General features: G+C 44.8%; 1 protein-coding gene and 1 long non-coding RNA gene across 6 annotated transcripts in view; one reads left to right on the forward strand and one right to left on the reverse strand.

Annotated features, from left to right (window-relative positions):
- The window catches only part of LOC308475404, a 222904-nt gene that overhangs the window by 15513 nt on the left and 189837 nt on the right, over positions 1 to 17554 (forward strand). The gene's annotated exons all lie outside the window — the stretch shown is intronic.
- The window catches only part of GRM5 (glutamate metabotropic receptor 5), a 257435-nt gene that overhangs the window by 14838 nt on the left and 225043 nt on the right, over positions 1 to 17554 (reverse strand). For 2 of the 5 annotated variants that reach the window (XM_081001808.1, XM_081001809.1), the window contains exon 9: positions 15555 to 15655. The exons of the other annotated variants lie outside the window; for them this stretch is intronic. In XM_081001808.1, the coding sequence (XP_080857934.1) occupies positions 15556 to 15655 (100 nt within the window). In that variant the 3' untranslated portion in view covers position 15555. The remainder of the gene's footprint in view (positions 1 to 15554; positions 15656 to 17554) is intronic. 5 annotated transcript variants of the gene reach the window in all.

Genomic DNA, 17554 nt, shown 5'->3' on the forward strand with positions numbered 1-17554 from the left:
GTTGTAGGAAGGAGAAGTTGTAAGGGAAATGTGCTCCTCTGGTGAAAATCAGTCTCTCCTGGGTTGCATATGCTGATTTGAAGCAGCTACCAGGAGTGGAGGGGATTATTACACATGCGGACATGGGATTCCACCTTGGAAAGTGTAGACAAGGATAGGGAAGCTGTGGACTTTCAGATGCTGTTGGAACCCAGCCCCCTCCAGCCCCAGCCAGCATGGCCAATGGTCAGGGATGGTGGAAGTTGCAGTTTGGCAACATCTGGAGGGTCAAAGTTTTCCCATCCTTGGTGTGGGCTATGTTCAGCATCTGCTGGTGGTATTCCATTTCTTTCATTAAATCCCATTAGTACTTAGTATCATTATTTAAGTGCCCTCGTTAGTAGCATCTAAATAACAAAATATAATAGGGATTCCATTTACTGGCCATCAGTTAATGTGTGGGGAAAAGCCAAAAGGAGCAGGAAACCCATAGGTGAGAACTGAGTTAGCGTTGCGGGAAAATAATATCGGTACCGCCGGTGCTTGTATTGTGCTTTGGGGAGCAAAATTGTGGGGACTATGGGTGTGGTGGGAGAGATAGCTGTAGCACACTCACTGAGAGGAGGAGTGGCTTCCCAGATGTTCCAACTCCCATCATCACTGACCACTGGCTATACTGGCTGGGATTGATGGGAGTTGGGAGTCAAATAGCATCCAGAGGGGCACAGGTCCTCCATATCTTATCTAGTGCGTCCAAAACAACTGGCTTCTCATCTCCAAATACACCCAGAGCAGCCAAAACGGAGCAGCGAGCTTCAGAACACACGTCAAAGTGGCATTTGTGATTTAGCCGGAGCATTGATTAATATCTCTGACCAGTTACTGATTCCACCAAAGCAGTGTTCTGTGCAAGGTTGTGCCGAGATTGCAGGTTATAAATGAGAACCATGCAGGGTAGACAGAGAGATAATATGCATACGTACTAACTCAAGTCGGGGTTCCTAAATGAATGAAAAAGCTGAGGCACTTTGGCTGCAGTTGAAACCACTGAAAGATACAAAGGAAGTCAAACTGGATCACAGGAGTCCTCTTCCCGAGACAAAGGAGCCTTCGCTCATATTGGGAGGGAAAGAAAAGCGCCCAAGAGGAAGAAAGGAACCAAGAAAAAATTACAGATCATGCCCTAGGGAGGGGAAAATCCACAAAAGGAGGCCATGACATCCTGATACTGAATGCAATGTGAACTTCTGTAAGCAGAAGCTTGCTCCATTAGAAGCATGGTGCTGTTTTGGATCATCACCACAAGGGCAAAATGTATTCTCTCCTTCAAGGGTGGGAATCTGTGGCCCTCCAGATGTTTTTAGTCATTCCCCAGGGAGGAATTGCAGAGTGTAGAGGGGAGGAGTAGAGAAAGATTGCTTGCATGAGCTGCCTTTTGCTCACTGCACACACTGAATACAACCCACAGAAAAACCACATGATACCACCTCCAGTAATCTATTTCTGACATCCGGTGAATTCATTCTAGCCAGGGATTAGAGCAGAAAATTAGGGGGAAATTCTGGTGATCCTCTGGCTATTGCTGGACTACAACTCCCATCATGCTTGCTGGCTGGGCATGTTGGAGTGGCTGATGGGAGCCGGAGTCCAACAGCAGCCCCAGGGCCCCAGGTTCTCTGCCTGTGGAATAGAAAGCATGTCCACTACAAACTGGTTTAGCCACCATTCCCTCTCCCTAGTGAACTTTGGGCATTGTAGTTGTACAAGAAGGATGAGGGATCCTAAACAGAGAATGTTTGGCACTCACACCAAATTGCGGCTCCCAAAAGTCTATGCAGTAGATGGTATAAGTTTGAAGTGAAGGTATACTCTTAGCATTACAATGGGATATGGCTATTATCTATAAAAACCAAAGAGTGAAATACATAATTCTACTCTGGGACCACAATTCTGCTATGATGGAATGGCTCTGCTTCTCAAACCAGACTTCCTTGCCATGAAATTGTGGAATTCTGAAGTCCATGTAGACTGGGATGAGGAAATCCTCTAGATTTGAATTCATTATTTAAAAGCTGCAATTCATGACCATACTCTGTTGTCATGTTTGTTGATAAAACTTAATAAACACAATGGAAAACAAGACCTGCAGAGTTTTTGGGGGCAGAGACTCAAAGTATGTTCTTAAGTACCTGAAAAACACTTTGCAATGCATATGTGGGCACCATAATAACAATTCTTTAGCTCAAGCATGTATCAAATGAGACAGTGGGGGATATGTAATTGGAACATGGAAGCTGAGAGAGGGGACAGGCAGCATGCCTCTGAATATCAGTTGCTGGGAATCAATAATGAAGAGTGTCTGTTGCACTCAGGTCCTGCTTTCAGGCTTCCTGTAGACAACTGGTTGTCCACTGTGATAATAAGTTCTTAAGTTTTTAAAAGCAAGCATGTTGCACTGGTAGCAATTAAAAGAGGAGTTATTCATGTGCACCACTGCCAGACCTATCCATAGGACCTTCTCATTTTATCTCTGTGGTCTGTGTAAACCCTTGGGGTGCCAAACTCTGTAGTGCAAGGTCTCAGCTTCAAAAGATCCCTAGAACTGAGTGTCAGGATTGCAGGTGAGAATTGCCGGCTGGTGTGCAAACTTCACACATCACAACAGCTAAATTGTTCAAGTTTGTTCTCATTAAATGCAAATCACATTTCAATTTAAAGCCTGCCTCGCAGGCTAGCTTTCTCCTCCTCCTCCTCCTCCTGAAATCTCTTTCTGAATCCTTTCAATAATATCCATTTAATATCTAGGGTTATCTATGTAATGTGGCAGTTTCATAACTGTATCATTAACCCCCCTCAAATATCACTTGTAGTTTGGGTCAAGGGTATTGACAATTCCATAGGAAATCCTTAGAGAATCTCCCAGAAGCACAACTAATAAAGCTGTTTTAAGTCTGTGGTGATGATATGCCCCAAGATAATTCTCTTTGAAGAAGAACATCAAATTCTATTCCCCCCCCCCCCGAGGAAGGCTTTAAATTAAAATGCACGGGTTGTGGTTTGCAGAGTGCTTACAAATAAATGTGTAGCTCTGTTGCACCTGCCTTATGGACACCATTGGAAATTCTTGTTCAGTATTGTTTACAGTGACTGGCCGTGGCTCTCCAGAATTCCAGACAGGGAATTCTACCTGGAGAACCCAATGGACATTTGCTCTGATTCAGCAGTAAATATTGAGGGTTTTTTCTAGGGGAAAGCAGTGGGGCAAGGACAAGACTGGATGAGCCCTGAGCTGCGGCCTTTCCCCATGGGGAACCCTGCTCAACCAGGAGTCCTGATTGTGTGGAGCACCTACACATGCACAACTGTCACTGGTAAGTGATTTATTGCCCCATAATCGCCCCTTAATTAGTCAACCTCTGCTGCCTGCAAAAGGGGAGGGATGGATGGAGCTACTCTCCTAGTCTTTATTTTATAGTGAAATACCAGTATTGCATTATAAAAGGAAAGGGGGGGGAGAGTTAAGCAAGGGGAAAACAGTAATTAAAGCCTTTCTGCCAGGGGAAATTAATCTCCCAGCCATTCTGAACAGGAAGCAGCAGATCTGTTGACAGTTCTGCTTTTGGTTAAAATCACAGTAGCCTCTCAAAGGCTCAGCAGTCTTCTGATTTAGCTTCATGGAGACACCATAGGACCACATGTCATAAGACAATTCGAAGGGTAAGGCTTCCTGCTCTCACTTGGAAGCATCATGGGACAGAAATGGCACCTAAGGGCCACCCACACATCCCTGCACCTGTCTGTGACTTTCACCCTCCCCCACACACCTGTGCTACCTTCCTAAGAATAGGGCAGCCCAATTGCGGTTGGGGGTGGACTATGAAGTTCTGGTATTTCGAACATAATGCTATATGCATAAATATTAATAGAGGAATTAATAATAATAATAATAATAAATTTTATTTATATCCCGCCCTCCCCAGCCGAAGCCGGGCTCAGGGCGGCTAACAACACTAAAATAGTGCAACATTATAAAAACATCAAAGAATTAATTAAAATCAAAATTGATGGCAACCATAGACTAAAGTATTGTAAAGATTGCCAAAGGAGGGAGAATTAAGGTAAATGCATAGTGAGCGGTGATTGGATGAGCCTTTGAAAGAGAGTTTGAATGCTGATGGCAATGAACTGTGGAGAACTGGCCAAATTGACATACAAATTGTGAGACAAAGACAACTGTGACTTCAAGGAGGAATGGGAACTTTACACAAATCACTTAAATTACCGTATGTAGGTGACTGTATGGTTTGATAATTTGTTATGTGGACATTGAGCAATAATTTTTTTTTTTTCTTTCCAAAAATGAATGCTGATGGTGAGTCAACCGTGAGAGTGGAGTCAGGGAATAGGTGACTGATGGCGTGGAAGTTGATGGTGGATGAGAAGCAGACTTGGTCTTTTAAATAGGATCTGTTTTATAGCAGCCATTGCAATAAAGTAATGTGTTTAGCCTAGATAAGAGGAGATTGAGAGCCGATATGGCAGCCATCTTCAAATATCTAAAAGGCCAACATATGGAAGACAGAGCAAGCTTGTTTTCTTGTGCTGGGGGGGGGGGGGTAAGGACCTGAATCAATAGCTTCAAGTTACAAGAAAAAGAGACTCCTTTCTTGGACATACATCAGGAATAACTTTCTTGGATAAACATCAGGTAGAACTTTCTGGTGGCAAGAACTGTTTGACAGTGGAACAGACTCCCTTGGGAGGTGGAGGAGTATTTTCAGCAAAGGTTGGTTGTCTATCTGTTGTGGATGCTTTCATTGAGATTCCTGCATTGCTGGGACTTGGACCTAGATGACCCCCAGGCTCCCTTCCAACGTACAATTCTACGATATGAGATAAAGAAAGTTGGGTGTACACCAAGGAATCCTAATCCTAATAATAATAATAATAATTTATTATTTATACCCCGCCCGTCTGTGGGTGGCTTCCAACAGAATATTAAAATACAATAACCTATTAAACATTAAAAGCTTCCTTAAACAGGGCTGCCTTCAGATGTCTTCTAAAAGTCTGGTAGTTGTTTTTCTCTTTGACATCTGGTGGGAGGGCATTCCACAGGGCGGGTGCCACTACCAAGAAGGCCCTCTACCTGGTTCCCTGTAACTTGGCTTCTCGTAGCAAGGGAACCACTAGAAGGCCCTCAGAGCTGGACCTCAGTGTCTGGGCTGAACAATGGGGCTGGAAATGTTCCTTCAGGTATACTGGACCAAGGCCATTTAGGGCTTTAAAGGTCAGCACCAAAACTTTGAATTGTGCTCGGAAACGTACTCATTTATTGTTTCTGTTTAATAAATCAATTGCATCGCACCACATGCCTCATATTTGGTTACACCGGGGTGGAGTATTCCGATAAATATTACCTGCGGAGGCAGCAGGGAGGTTATGTAAATACCCATCCAGAACTCATCTCAGAGCTAAGAGTGGGAAGGTGGTATAGAGCATCTCATAGCAGGGGGTGGAGGTGCCATGACAGGGAGATTTTGGCTCTGCTTCTCTCCCCTGATGGAAGTATCAGCAGCGGCTAGGTCTCCACTGGTTTCAGCAGAGCCCGAATGACACCATTGCTTCCCCATCTCTAATAAGCATTGAAAGAAATACAGAGTTTCCTACGCCCACGTAGTTTCAAGAGACCCCATTTAAAGCCAAGCGTACCATTTCATTATCTAGTTGTTTAGTTGCATCTATGGGAGTAACCCTTTAAAAATAAAGCTGCTGTAATTAGACAATCACGTGTAACTGCCGCCTGTGCTTTACACAAGCAAAAAAATGATTCCCCAGCTCCCTGCGAAGCGGTAATCTACAGGCAGAGGTCTTGCACGTATCTCTTCCTGAAAAGTGTCACTATAGAATAGATTACAGAGTGGCAAATTCTTATGATAGAATACCTGCAACTAGCAAAATTGAAATAGAAAAATTAGAGGAGTGTCAAACCAAAAGGTATATAGGGAATGGAAAATATTTAAAGAATACTTAAAAATGTGCTGTATGAACAATAAGACACTTGCAGAAATAGAGTGATACTAGTAACCAAGAATTACATAAAATATAATAGTGGATTATATATACATACACAAAACAAAATAATATGATGTGCAAGGGATACAGATAATATAAGTGGTATAATGAGAATTATTGGAAGTTATATATTTTAATCTGTCATGTAAGTGTAATATATTGTATTTGTTTATGTTTGTTTCTTTATCTTTTCTTATTTCATCGTTTCTATTCATTTGTATCATTTTCTGTTTTATATGTTATGTAACTTGTGTATATTTGTCTATGTGAAAATTAATAAAGATTTGATAAAAACACGGGAAAAAAAGAATAGATAGTTTCTATGACCCGTTCCCAGGAGATCAGCATAGACATTGAAATGGCCTCATACTGTGTTTTTCACTTTGAATGTATCAGCATCAGAACATACTGTATAGCTTGCTTGCAGAACACAACAGAGTGGCTGGTTTAGCTAAAAGCTGGTTTAGGTGACATATCAGACAGTTCCCTGTCTGGTACCCTTCATGTTTTGCTTGAACGATGCCTCTAGTTCACTTCAGAACCTCAGATATATAAGCTAGGCACCAAAGGGTTCTTTAAACTAGGGTTACAGTTGCCAAAATGGAATGCCTAGTTGCAATTTTTGGGGCCAGACGGCTCAAAAGTCGTATTTTTCAATATGGCTTTTAGGTTCCTGAAATCCATTCTGATTGCACAGATAAAATATAATGGATAGAATTCTACGGGATGTGTTGCTAGTGTGTGAAAACAGGCAAGATCCAGGGATCCCCTAGGCATGCACTTCCAGATGGTGGAGACATCAGGCGCCATTCTGGTCAGGCTCCATTCTGCTGCCTGGGCATCTTTACTTGGTTTTAAGAGGCCAATAAAGGTAAAGGGACCCCTGACCATTAGGTCCAGTCGTGGCCAACTCTAGGGTTGCGGCGCTCATCTCGCTTTATTGGCCGAGGGAGCCGTCGTACAGCTTCCGGGTCATGTGGCCAGCATGACTAAGCCGCTTCTGGCGAACCAGAGAAGCGCATGGAAACGCTGTTTACCTTCCCGCCGGGGTGGTACCTGTTTATCTACTTGCACTTTGACGTGCTTTCGAACTGCTAGGTTGGCAGGTGCAAAATGCGCCTGGCAAATTTCAAATACTGTTTCCTGGCACCTCTAGTTCAAAGAACAGCTCAGATAGCAGCTCTCAGAAACTTGCCACTTTCCTGAGATTCCCAAAAGACCCACCAAGAGCAGATGTGGATGAGCTAGCCCAGCCTCCCCCAACCTGGTGTTTTCTAGATGCTTTTGGACTGCTGCGCCCATAATCCCTGACCATTGACCATGCTGGCTGGGGCTGATGGGAGCTGGAGTCCAAAAGACCTAGAAGGCACAATGAGACTTGGCATCTCTCCTTTCCACATACCATATATTTAATTAGGGTTTAATAAAAACCTAGTTAAACATTAGCCCACTCCCAAATTGATCTGGGTCTGGGGTGGGTGGTCCCTGGGTTGGCCTAGTCTCAGGGCCTGGGTCAGGGCAATGGGCCAGATTGCAGGGAGGGGACATCTGAGCACATGTCACCATGCCCAGTTGAACATTATGGTGCAGCATAGAATTAAAGAACCTTTTAATGAGGGTGAAAGAGGAGAGCTCAAAATACGGTCTGAAGCTCAACAGCAAAAAAACGAAGATCATGGCCACTGGTCCCATCACCTCATGGCAAACAGAAGGGGAAGAAATGGAGGCAGTGAGAGATTTTACCTTCTTGGGCTCCATGATCACTGCAGATGGTGACAGCAGTCATGAAATTAAAAGACTCCTGCTTCTTCGGAGAAAAGCAATGACAAACCTAGACAGCATCTTAAAAAGCAGAGACATCACCTTGCCGACAAAGGTCTGTATAGTTAAAGCTATGGTTTTCCCAGTAGTGATGTATGGAAGTGAGAGCTGGACCATAAAGAAGGCTGATCGCCGAAGAATTGATGCTTTTGAATTATGGTGCTGGAGGAGACTCTTGAGAGTCCCATGGACTACAAGAAGACCAAACCTATCCATTCTGAAGGAAATCAGCCCTGAGTGCTCACTGGAAGGACAGATCCTGAAGCTGAGACTCCAATACTTTGGCCACCTCATGAGAAGAGAAGACTCCCTGGAAAAGACCCTGATGTTGGGAAAGATTGAGGCACAAGGAGAACGGGACGACAGAGGACGAGATGGTTGGACAGTGTTCTCGAAGCTACCAGCATGAGTTTGACCAAACTGCGGGAGGCAGTGGAAGACAGGAGTGCCTGGCGTGCTCTGGTCCATGGGGTCACGAAGAGTTGGACACAACTAAACGACTAAACAACAACATAGTGGCAAAAAGACCACATTATGATTCAGAAAGTTCCTGATTCAAGAATCGTTACTGTGAACTCATTGAGAAGCCTCAGTCAATCCCCCACCCTCTCAATTTTGACTTAGAAAATGGGAGTGACAAGCCTGAACTACCTTCCAGACCTGTTGGAAGGATTTCAACAAGGTAGTATATAAGGGCTTGAATTCATTAAAGAGTGATAAATATACCAATATAGTTTCATTTTTTAAAAAAAGTTTCTGAACTTGGATTTGAAGCAGTGCACTCCATTCATTCAGCCAAACAATTTGTATCACTCTGTCAAAAACGGTTTAATCAAATCTATGCCATGGAACACTCTCCGGCATGTAAATTAAAATCCATTGTAATCATAGTGTACGAGAAGCTCAATTCATTATACGATGGAGCATTTTTTTTAAGAGCAATTCATCAAAATTGTTCAGATCTAATATCCTTCACACAATTTCACAAAGACAACCCAGCTATTCCTCTGCAACCCTTAATTTTAATTAATCACATTATCAAACTTGTCCAGAGAGGTACCTGAAATAAATTATCTATACGGAATGAATGAGTGACCATCAAACAACCTCCACACTCCTAGATTCTGTGGTACAGCAACCTGCGAGAAATATAAGCCATCCTCAAAGGAAGGTGAACACTGCAAGAGTTGGATGAGAACGGTGGCTCTGATGCAGTTTAAGCTGCTGCAACTACTTGTGCATAACACAAATAACAGAGTGGATGGGGATATATATCCCTAACAACCACAAAATGCTCATCCAATCAATGGGAACGAGGGTTGGATGAATGCTATCAATTTCAGCATCTCACCATATCCCCAACCTTCATTTTGGATCTCCACATTTTCAGATCAGTTTGTGATTTATTTTTTTTAAAAGAAGTCCTCGTGAAAATTCACCAGCATTTTAATGTGACTTTCTCCTAATGTACATTTTTGTAAGCAATTTACCTAATGTACACATTTTTTAAAAACCTAATAATAAAGACTTTATGAATATTTTTTTCCACTAATATATATGCATCATTGTGCACAACTAAAGCAACAACAAAAAATGCTTTTTTTGTACACATTACTTGCTGCAGCACAAAATTTGGAGAAGTGTGAATTTTTTGAAGGGTGGCTGTTGTTTCAGTTCACATATTGTTCTGGAAAGTGCAACCTAGTTAGGTTCGACTTTAAATGCAGGCTGAAATGAATTTTTCCTTCATACTTAATGGGAACCATGGTTCCCTGTGAAGGGAATTGTGAAACCCCAACAGATATCAAAGTGCATGTGAGATCCACACCGTCTGCATTCCATGTCACTTCTTCTGTTTTCAATGTCCAGGAGTGAGTGACGTCACCGGAAGCCCAGGTAACATCAGTGGCTAGAAGCACTTCACCCCCAACTGTGTCTGGTATGGCAGTTCAGCCATTCCTGGACCAGGAGAGCTTGACCCCGGAAGTTCAGGCACTGGTGACTTCAAGATTGGATTACTGCAACACCCTCTACATGGGCTTCCCGATGTTAGAATTCCTGCTCCATGATTGCAGTCATGGGATTGTTGTCTTTCACATGACAGTATATGTTTTGACTCCACAAAGTGGGAAGTGACGGAAACAGGATGTTTGTGTTACTGTGTTCCGTGAAGCGGGACTATTGTCCTTTGTTTTTCTTCTCTTTGCTGTCTGATGCTAGAGAGAGAGGGAGCCATGTTGTAGTGCTCCGTGTGTGTTTATATGTAAATAAAGTAGATTAGCCAAAATGCTGAATTGCTGAGGTCTGTCACGCAAGTTGCGCAAACTCTGCGGATCCCTAAGTGTGCCGGTGTTGGTTGGCATCGGTTGCTGTGATGTTTGGGCTGAAGAAAGTTTTTGAAGCTCCCGAACGATTGACCAGGAGGGAGGAAACATGCCTGTCAGGCATGTGTCTCTGCCAGAGTCCTACTCGAGTGTAGGCTGAACTCCTGACACCCTTGTGGTTGGTCCAGATACTGCAGTTAAACCCTCCTCTGTGAACCAGCCTATTGCAGGCTGGATTGGCCATTGGTGGCAGGAATTAGGGGGCTTTCCCCCTGGGCACGGGACCAACTGACCAGTAGTGGTGCTTGGCCCTGCGCCCAGGGCAAGGATAAATTTTCAGCTTGCTGGGCCTTTGGCCTCTCTCTCTCTCGCCACTGCAGTGCTTTTGCTGAGAGGGAGACCCTGTCAGCATATAAGACCTCTGCTTTGAGATCTGGTTGCTGATTTGTTAACTGAGCCTTGTTCAAGGTGTTACTATTGGTATATAAAGCTCTTAATGGCTTGGGACCAGTTACTTGAGAGCCAGTGTAGTGTAGTGGTTAAGAGCAGTGAACTCGTAATCTGGTGAACCGGGTTCGCTTCCCCACTCCTCCACATGCATCTGCTGGGTGACCTTGGGCTAGTCACATTTCTCTGAAGTCTCTCAGCCCCACTCACCTCACAGAGTGTTTGTTGTGGGGGAGGAAGGGAAAGGAGAATGTTAGCCGCTTTGAGACTCCTTCGGGTAGTGATAAAGCGGGATATCAAATCCAAACTCTTCTTACTTGCAGTATCATCTTACCCCATATGTGCTCACTCAGCCACTTTGATCTGCAGAACTGTTACAGGTACCACATAATACTTGTTCCGCTTTAGCTGAGATTTCCTGCATTGCAGGATCCCTTCCAATGCTACCATTTTATGATTCCATAATTTTTTAGTGTGACAGCACCCACCTTTGGAACTCCCTGATTATTGACAGCAGGCAGAAGCCTTCGCTGTTCTCTTGCCAGTGCCTGCTAAATAATATTTTTCTTTAGGCAAACTTAACCAGGCACTTGGATACTGGCATGCTTTAATCTTTTTCTTTGGTGGTTTTAATTATCTTCAAATTCCTCCAGCTGTTTCTAGCTGTTTTTATTTATGACATCATTTCTTGTACACCACTTAGAGGTTTGTCTACAATCAAGTGGCATATAAATTTTGTTAAATGAATAAATGTTGCTGATGTAGCCTAAATAGCACTATCTTTGCAGAAGAGGGAAGTATCGGATAGACCAGAGCAATGCCAAGATTTGTAGAAGTACATTAAAACTCTTTTGAATGAAACCATAACTGGGAGAGCCCAGCAAGGAAGGAGCATTTCTCAGTCAGGTGGGGACTGAGCATGCTCAGTAGTCGCAGTGTACTAACTGACAGGCGGGGGCGGCAGCACTGAAGATAGACAACCAGGGTAAAATAACAGAATGGAATGCAGTGGAGTTTCGTGAATGGTGTGCATGCCTGGCTGACTGGAATGTGCACTCGACACTGCAACATTTTGTTGCAGCCCCCACCACCTATACTTCTAAAACGATTCTTCCTTTTTTCATTTAAATGCGCTGCTTCATTCCAGGGGTCTTTGTAATCTTTTAAATATTTTCAGTGCGGTCCGCCTATAAACCAATTAAGTGCTGCTTTGTCAAAATCAGTTTTGTCTCCTCGCCACACCACTCTCAGATCCCCAGGGATCTGGATATTTGCTCTCGCTGTCGCTGGCAATTTTACATCTGTGGACTCTATCTGCCAGTGAGGTTTTAGATTTGGATGGCTTTAAAGGGGGGGATTAGACAAATTCATGGAGGATAAGGCAAATCGATCACTACTAGTTGTGATAGATATGTATTGCCTCTGGTATCAAAGGTATGGAGTGCCCTGCTCTATACTGAGTCAGACCACTGGTGCCTCTACTTCAGCGCTGTCTACACTGGCAGGCAAAGGCTCCTCCGTGTTTCAGGCAGGTGACATTCCAACCTCGCCTAGGGATGCTGGGATTTGAACCAGGGACCTTATGCATTCAAAGCTCTACCACTGAACTACAGTCCTTCCCAGGAGCATATTGCTCACTATGCCTCTGAGTACAAGATTGCTATTGCACACATGCTTTGCTTGTTTCCCAGGTACAGCTGGTAGGCCACTGTGGAAACAGAATGCTAGAACAAACCAGCAGTAAATCACACTGTCAAAGCTGGACTTAACTCTTTATTAGCCAAAACATGTACTTCATACACTTGGCTGAGTGTCAGGTCTAATGAGCACAGCAGTTCATCTCTGGTAGGTCTGGCCCCATGGATCTGTTGCTCAGACTGAAAGTCCCTGTCTCCCCAAAGCTGTCTAAGTCCCCTCCTCTCCAGGGCCTTCACCAAGCAATCAGAGACTCCGCCTGCTTGCAGCCTGCCGTTGCTCGGCTCATTTCAGCTCTCTTCTGGTTCTGGGAGACAAGGGCGAGGGAAGCTTGTTGCAGCAGGAGGGGGAGACACCTGTGACTCTTCAGCAGCCTGACACATCTCTGCCTCTTGGCCTCTCTCCTCTCACTCCCCTGTTTCAGCATCTGCCTCTTAATTCTGGATTTGTCGCTGCCACAGATTCTCCCAGCTCACTAAGCCCTGTTACCTCTTCAGCTTCTGACATCTCCTCTTCCCAGTCCTCTCCCATTGTCTCCCCAGGCTCTGAGCTGTCTTCCCTTGGTGGTTCCCCAGCTGGTTCCTCCCACCATTCCTCTACATGCAACCAGTCCATGACAACTAGGTGCGCCTTTGGTCTGATCCAACAGACCAATGTTTTTCAACATTGAAAAAGGCTGCTTTGTACAGACCAAGGACCCATCTAGTCCAGCATCCTGCTTTCAGAGTGGCCAACCACATGCCTATAGGAAACCCACAAGCAGCACTGGAGTGAAAAAAACCCACTTGTGATTTCCAGCAACTAGCATTCACAGGCATACGCTCAGTGGAGGTAGAACAATAGCCAGCATGGCTAGTAACGATTGATTCTTAGGTCCTTACGGGTCAAAGAACAGACATTCATTTTTATATCGGACACAACGGAGAAGGCCTTTTCAAAAATGATGCCCACCATGTCCAATATTTGTATGTGTATTAAAAATGCAGCCGTATCTATGCCTACATACAATTGCTATCCAGTAAATCAGGGACATCATTTCAATCAACTAGCAGATCCTTAAACGGATTTACCTGAACAATTAAACAACTCATTGCTTTATCGAGTGGTCACAAAATTTAGCTTGCAAACTTGTCAGCCCATATCCTTGATAAATGGTAAAGGCACACAGCTCAAGTGCAGCAGAACAAGCTCCCAAAGCACTTTTTAAAAAATCCATTCCCTTTGCAAGGGCCACATGTTAGCTGTCATGCGCTGAGAAGGTTAAGTTCTATTCTCTCCAGGTGAGAGCAAGCAAAACTCAAGACTGCAGCCCTGGCTAATTCAGGGGCTGTAATTGAGACCCTTAACAAACAGAGGGAGGGAGGGATGGAGAGGGAAGGAAAAGTCACAGGCATAGTAACCAGACCAGGGTCCTTCATAGGAAAGCCCCCTGGCTTTTTCCATCGGATGTTTTTCAGCACAGAAGGTGTGTTGTTGCAGGGGTGGGGAGTTGTATGGGTGATGACCCTTAAGAACTGCAGGAAAGTTAGAAATCAGCGGATGAAGGTGGGGAAAGCACAGTCTATGCCCCACCCATCTGACTGGGTTGCCCCAGCCAATCTAGCCAGCTTCCAACATATGTGAAACCATAATAAAACATCAAAACTTCCCTATACAGGGCTGCCTTTAGATGTCTTCTAAAGGTTACTTATCTCCTTGGCTCAAGGAGTTGCATAATTCCGTACCATCCGGTGAAAATAGGGATGTCCTAAGGAAAAGCGGGACATTCTGGGATCAAATCAGAAAATGGGATGGCTTCTGTAAATCTGGGATCGTCACTGGGAAATAGGGGCACTTGGAGGGTTTGAGATGGGCTTCAGGGGAGATGGAGCATTCAAAGCAAACACATCTGCTCAAATGACTGCAAGCAGAATTGAGATGAGCACAACATGCCGTAAGCAGGCTCCTTTGCATTGATTCTGTTCATACTCCCAAACCCTAGCTGGTCCTCTGCCCCATTTCCCTACGGATCTGATGAACCGTCACCCAGAGAAACAAAAAATGCTGATATTACTGTCAGAAGCCTTGATTCTGGGCTGCAAAGTCTTCAGCGCAGTTGAGTGAGGCAACTCGGGGGTTCAAGAACATTCAAAAAAGCCTTTGAGATTTCCCCACGTAGTCAAAGGCAATGTTTGCAAGCCCTCCAGTAATTTTTGAAGGGAGACGAGGGATAGCCACGCATTCCTAGTGGGCTCTCTCTCTCTCTCTCTCTCTCTCTCTCTCTCTCGCCACTAGGTGGAGTCTTGCCCTTACCGCAACTGTTATGGCCCAGTGTCTCTGCTGCCCTAGAACTTTACAGGACTCTTGCCTTAAACTGCATCCTACGCAGAAAGGAAAAGGAGAAAAGGCCACGCAAACCTGCGCTCCGTTTCCTGCTTTTGTTCACTCTCATTCTCAGCCTGACAACATGCCAACTTCTGAACGGAGCCCTGGCGCTATCTCTTTGACAAGCCTTTGAAGCAACGTGGCCGGGCCACCAATTAGCATCAAAAGAGCACTGTACTAATGATAGAGGTTCTTCTATGCCCTGGCGTGACTTAAACTACATGTTTCTTTAAGAACTGGCATGACTCACTCCTTTACAACACTCTGTACCATCTAAATATAACCACATCATTCCAATTCAAAGCCCCCTCCCAGTTTTTTGTTTTGTTGTGTGTGTGTGTTTTTTTTTTTGCATTATTTTGTTTTGGCTTCCAGTCACTTCAGTGTTGGCTTGAATGGATTCTTGAGCCGGCTGCCAAACATCAAACAGACCCATGATTTATACTTTGGAATTATTTACAGGTTGATCATTAAATAAGAAGCGGTCTGCGTTCCTGCACTTGAGAAGGTAATCTGCCAAATTTAACATAATAGAACGCTGTCCCACCTGCTGTTGTAAAAGTTTGACAGACTGACAGCTGTTTTCTGGAAGAGTGGTCTCTGGGGTTTTGTAATGGGTTCCTTGGCAGGCAGGCATCCAACAGATGAAGCTTTCCCTAGCCCGGCAGTTCTGCTTCAAGAGAGGGAGCCTTTCAGCCTTTCCAAAGAGTGGTGCGCCGAAACCTGTCCTCTGATTTTGTGAAAACTTTCCCATTCCTGCAAAAGAGGCTTCTTCTGTCTCCTTTGCTCTGCCTCATTGTCAGGAGGAAGCTAGGAAATTTCTTTACCATTTCTGTGCGTTGAGCTTACCTTATCGCTGCAAGGTGGCTGGGGGTGGTGCGTGTCTTTTCCTGTCCATTAACCATTTCTGCAGCACTCTGCAGCCTCCACGGCTGCCAGCGTTTCCTGATCTGAAAAAGCCCCATGGGAGCAGTTACCTCGTGACATCTTCCCCCTGGGCTTCATCTTGAAGGGTGGGGAAGCCAGGGGAAAACAGGCAACTGAGTGCCTGAGATCAGTGCACCTGCTGATTTTGTTTTCAAGGGTGCAATCGTACGGCAAGGTCTGCTCCAGTTCAGCAGGCTAATTCCCTGGCTCAGCTGCTGTTAAGTCCCCAACGCTGTCTCAGCTGAAGATACACCAGAGTAACTTGCTCACCTGAGCTCTGCCAGGGCCTAGCCGACTGACCTGAAATCTGTTGAAAGGGGCATTCTAGGTTGTGATAGGGGTGGAACGAGAAAGGGGAGATTTAAGCTGGACCCTAAGCCTCTGTAGCTCGGTCGTATGACCTGGCAACTCAGAGTAAAAAATTATTTTAAAGGCTTGTTTTCCCTCTGCCAGGCTTAGGAAGAGCAGCAGCAACCCTGCTGCTGAATGGGTTTTGGATATGGCGTAACTTTACGCTGGCTTAACTTACAGTGGCTTCTTGTGCTACCTAAGCAAAGTCCTTCCTTTTGAAAAGAATTCCCACACCAATGGCTTTAAAAGACTGCACTTCGAGCCACCCCACCTTCCCATCCTTACAGGAAAGTCAAGAAATCGTGGGCACCCAGGAAGAGTGCCGACTGTGGTGTCATGGTTAGATCACTGGACTAGGACCTGGGAGACCAGGGTTCAAATCCCTGCTCAGTCATGAAGCTCACTGGGTGATCTTAGGCCAGTTGCTCTTAGCCTGAACTACCTGACATGGGATAAACTACCGGTTGTGAGATAAAATGGAGCAAGGGGAGAGCTGTTTACACCACCTTGAGCTCCTTAGGGTGCAAATGTAATAACCAGTTCTGGCCCCTCTCAGGTAGGCACCATTGCCATGACAGTGGAGCCTTGGGTTACGCACCTCCCCCTTTGTGTATGCTTCAGGATACGCATGCGGCAAACCCGGAAGTCACAGAAAGGTTTCCGCCAGCCGCACCTGCACGGAATTGGGCTACCGCCACGTGCACCTGTGCAGAACAGGTGCCTCTGGATACGAATGTTTCAGGTTAAGAACAGACCCCCGAAATGAATTAAATTTGTATTCAGAGGAGTTCATGGTCAGTTCCAGCACCTCTTTTTTCTAGAAAAATAGCACTGGTAATAACTAACAAACTAAATACTGGAGAGATGATTCCTAGGATGAACCAAAGGGACACTCACAAGCACCATAAAGCAACCTTGAGGCTAAGGTCAACTTAGCAAAAAACCAAAACAAACACTCAAATCCATACCAAAAAGATTTCAACCCACCCATGAAAATGTCACTGAAATTTCCCCTCCCCTAATTTTCAAATGCAGTTCCCTTTATTGTTGGTTAATGGAAAACGGTAGAGAAAAAGAGAGGAGAGATTTTCAGCACGTCACTGGTGCAAAGCACAGTCTAAGGCTGGAATAGGGAACTTGTGGCCTCACAGCTCCCATAAGCCCTGGCCAACAGGGCCAATGGTCAAAGATGAAGGGAGTCAGCGCCCCACAACATTGGGGTGGGGTCGGGGTGGCACCAGGTTCCCTGTCCCTGATTCAGAAGAAGCAGCTTCAGGTCTTGAGAGGAGGAGGAAAGGAACAAGTATGGAAGCTGTGTGACCACAGGAAGTGATGTCAGCACGAGGACAGTTCAAGTTCAGCAGACTGTTAAGAAGCGACCAGAATAAATAATGACAGGCGAGGGGGGGGGGAAGAGAGTCAAAGAGTAGGAAGGAACGGCATGCGAAGAACAAAATTTATACTAGTTGAATCACTTGGAAAACACTCATGGAAATTCCAAAAATAGCTCCTAATGATCCTATCTACTGAATGGTGAATGATTAATTTCTGGTTACGAAGCAATTATGTTG

This window comes from Podarcis pityusensis (genome assembly GCF_964106645.2).
Source record: "Podarcis pityusensis genome assembly, chromosome: 4".
Taxonomy (NCBI): domain Eukaryota; kingdom Metazoa; phylum Chordata; class Lepidosauria; order Squamata; family Lacertidae; genus Podarcis; species Podarcis pityusensis.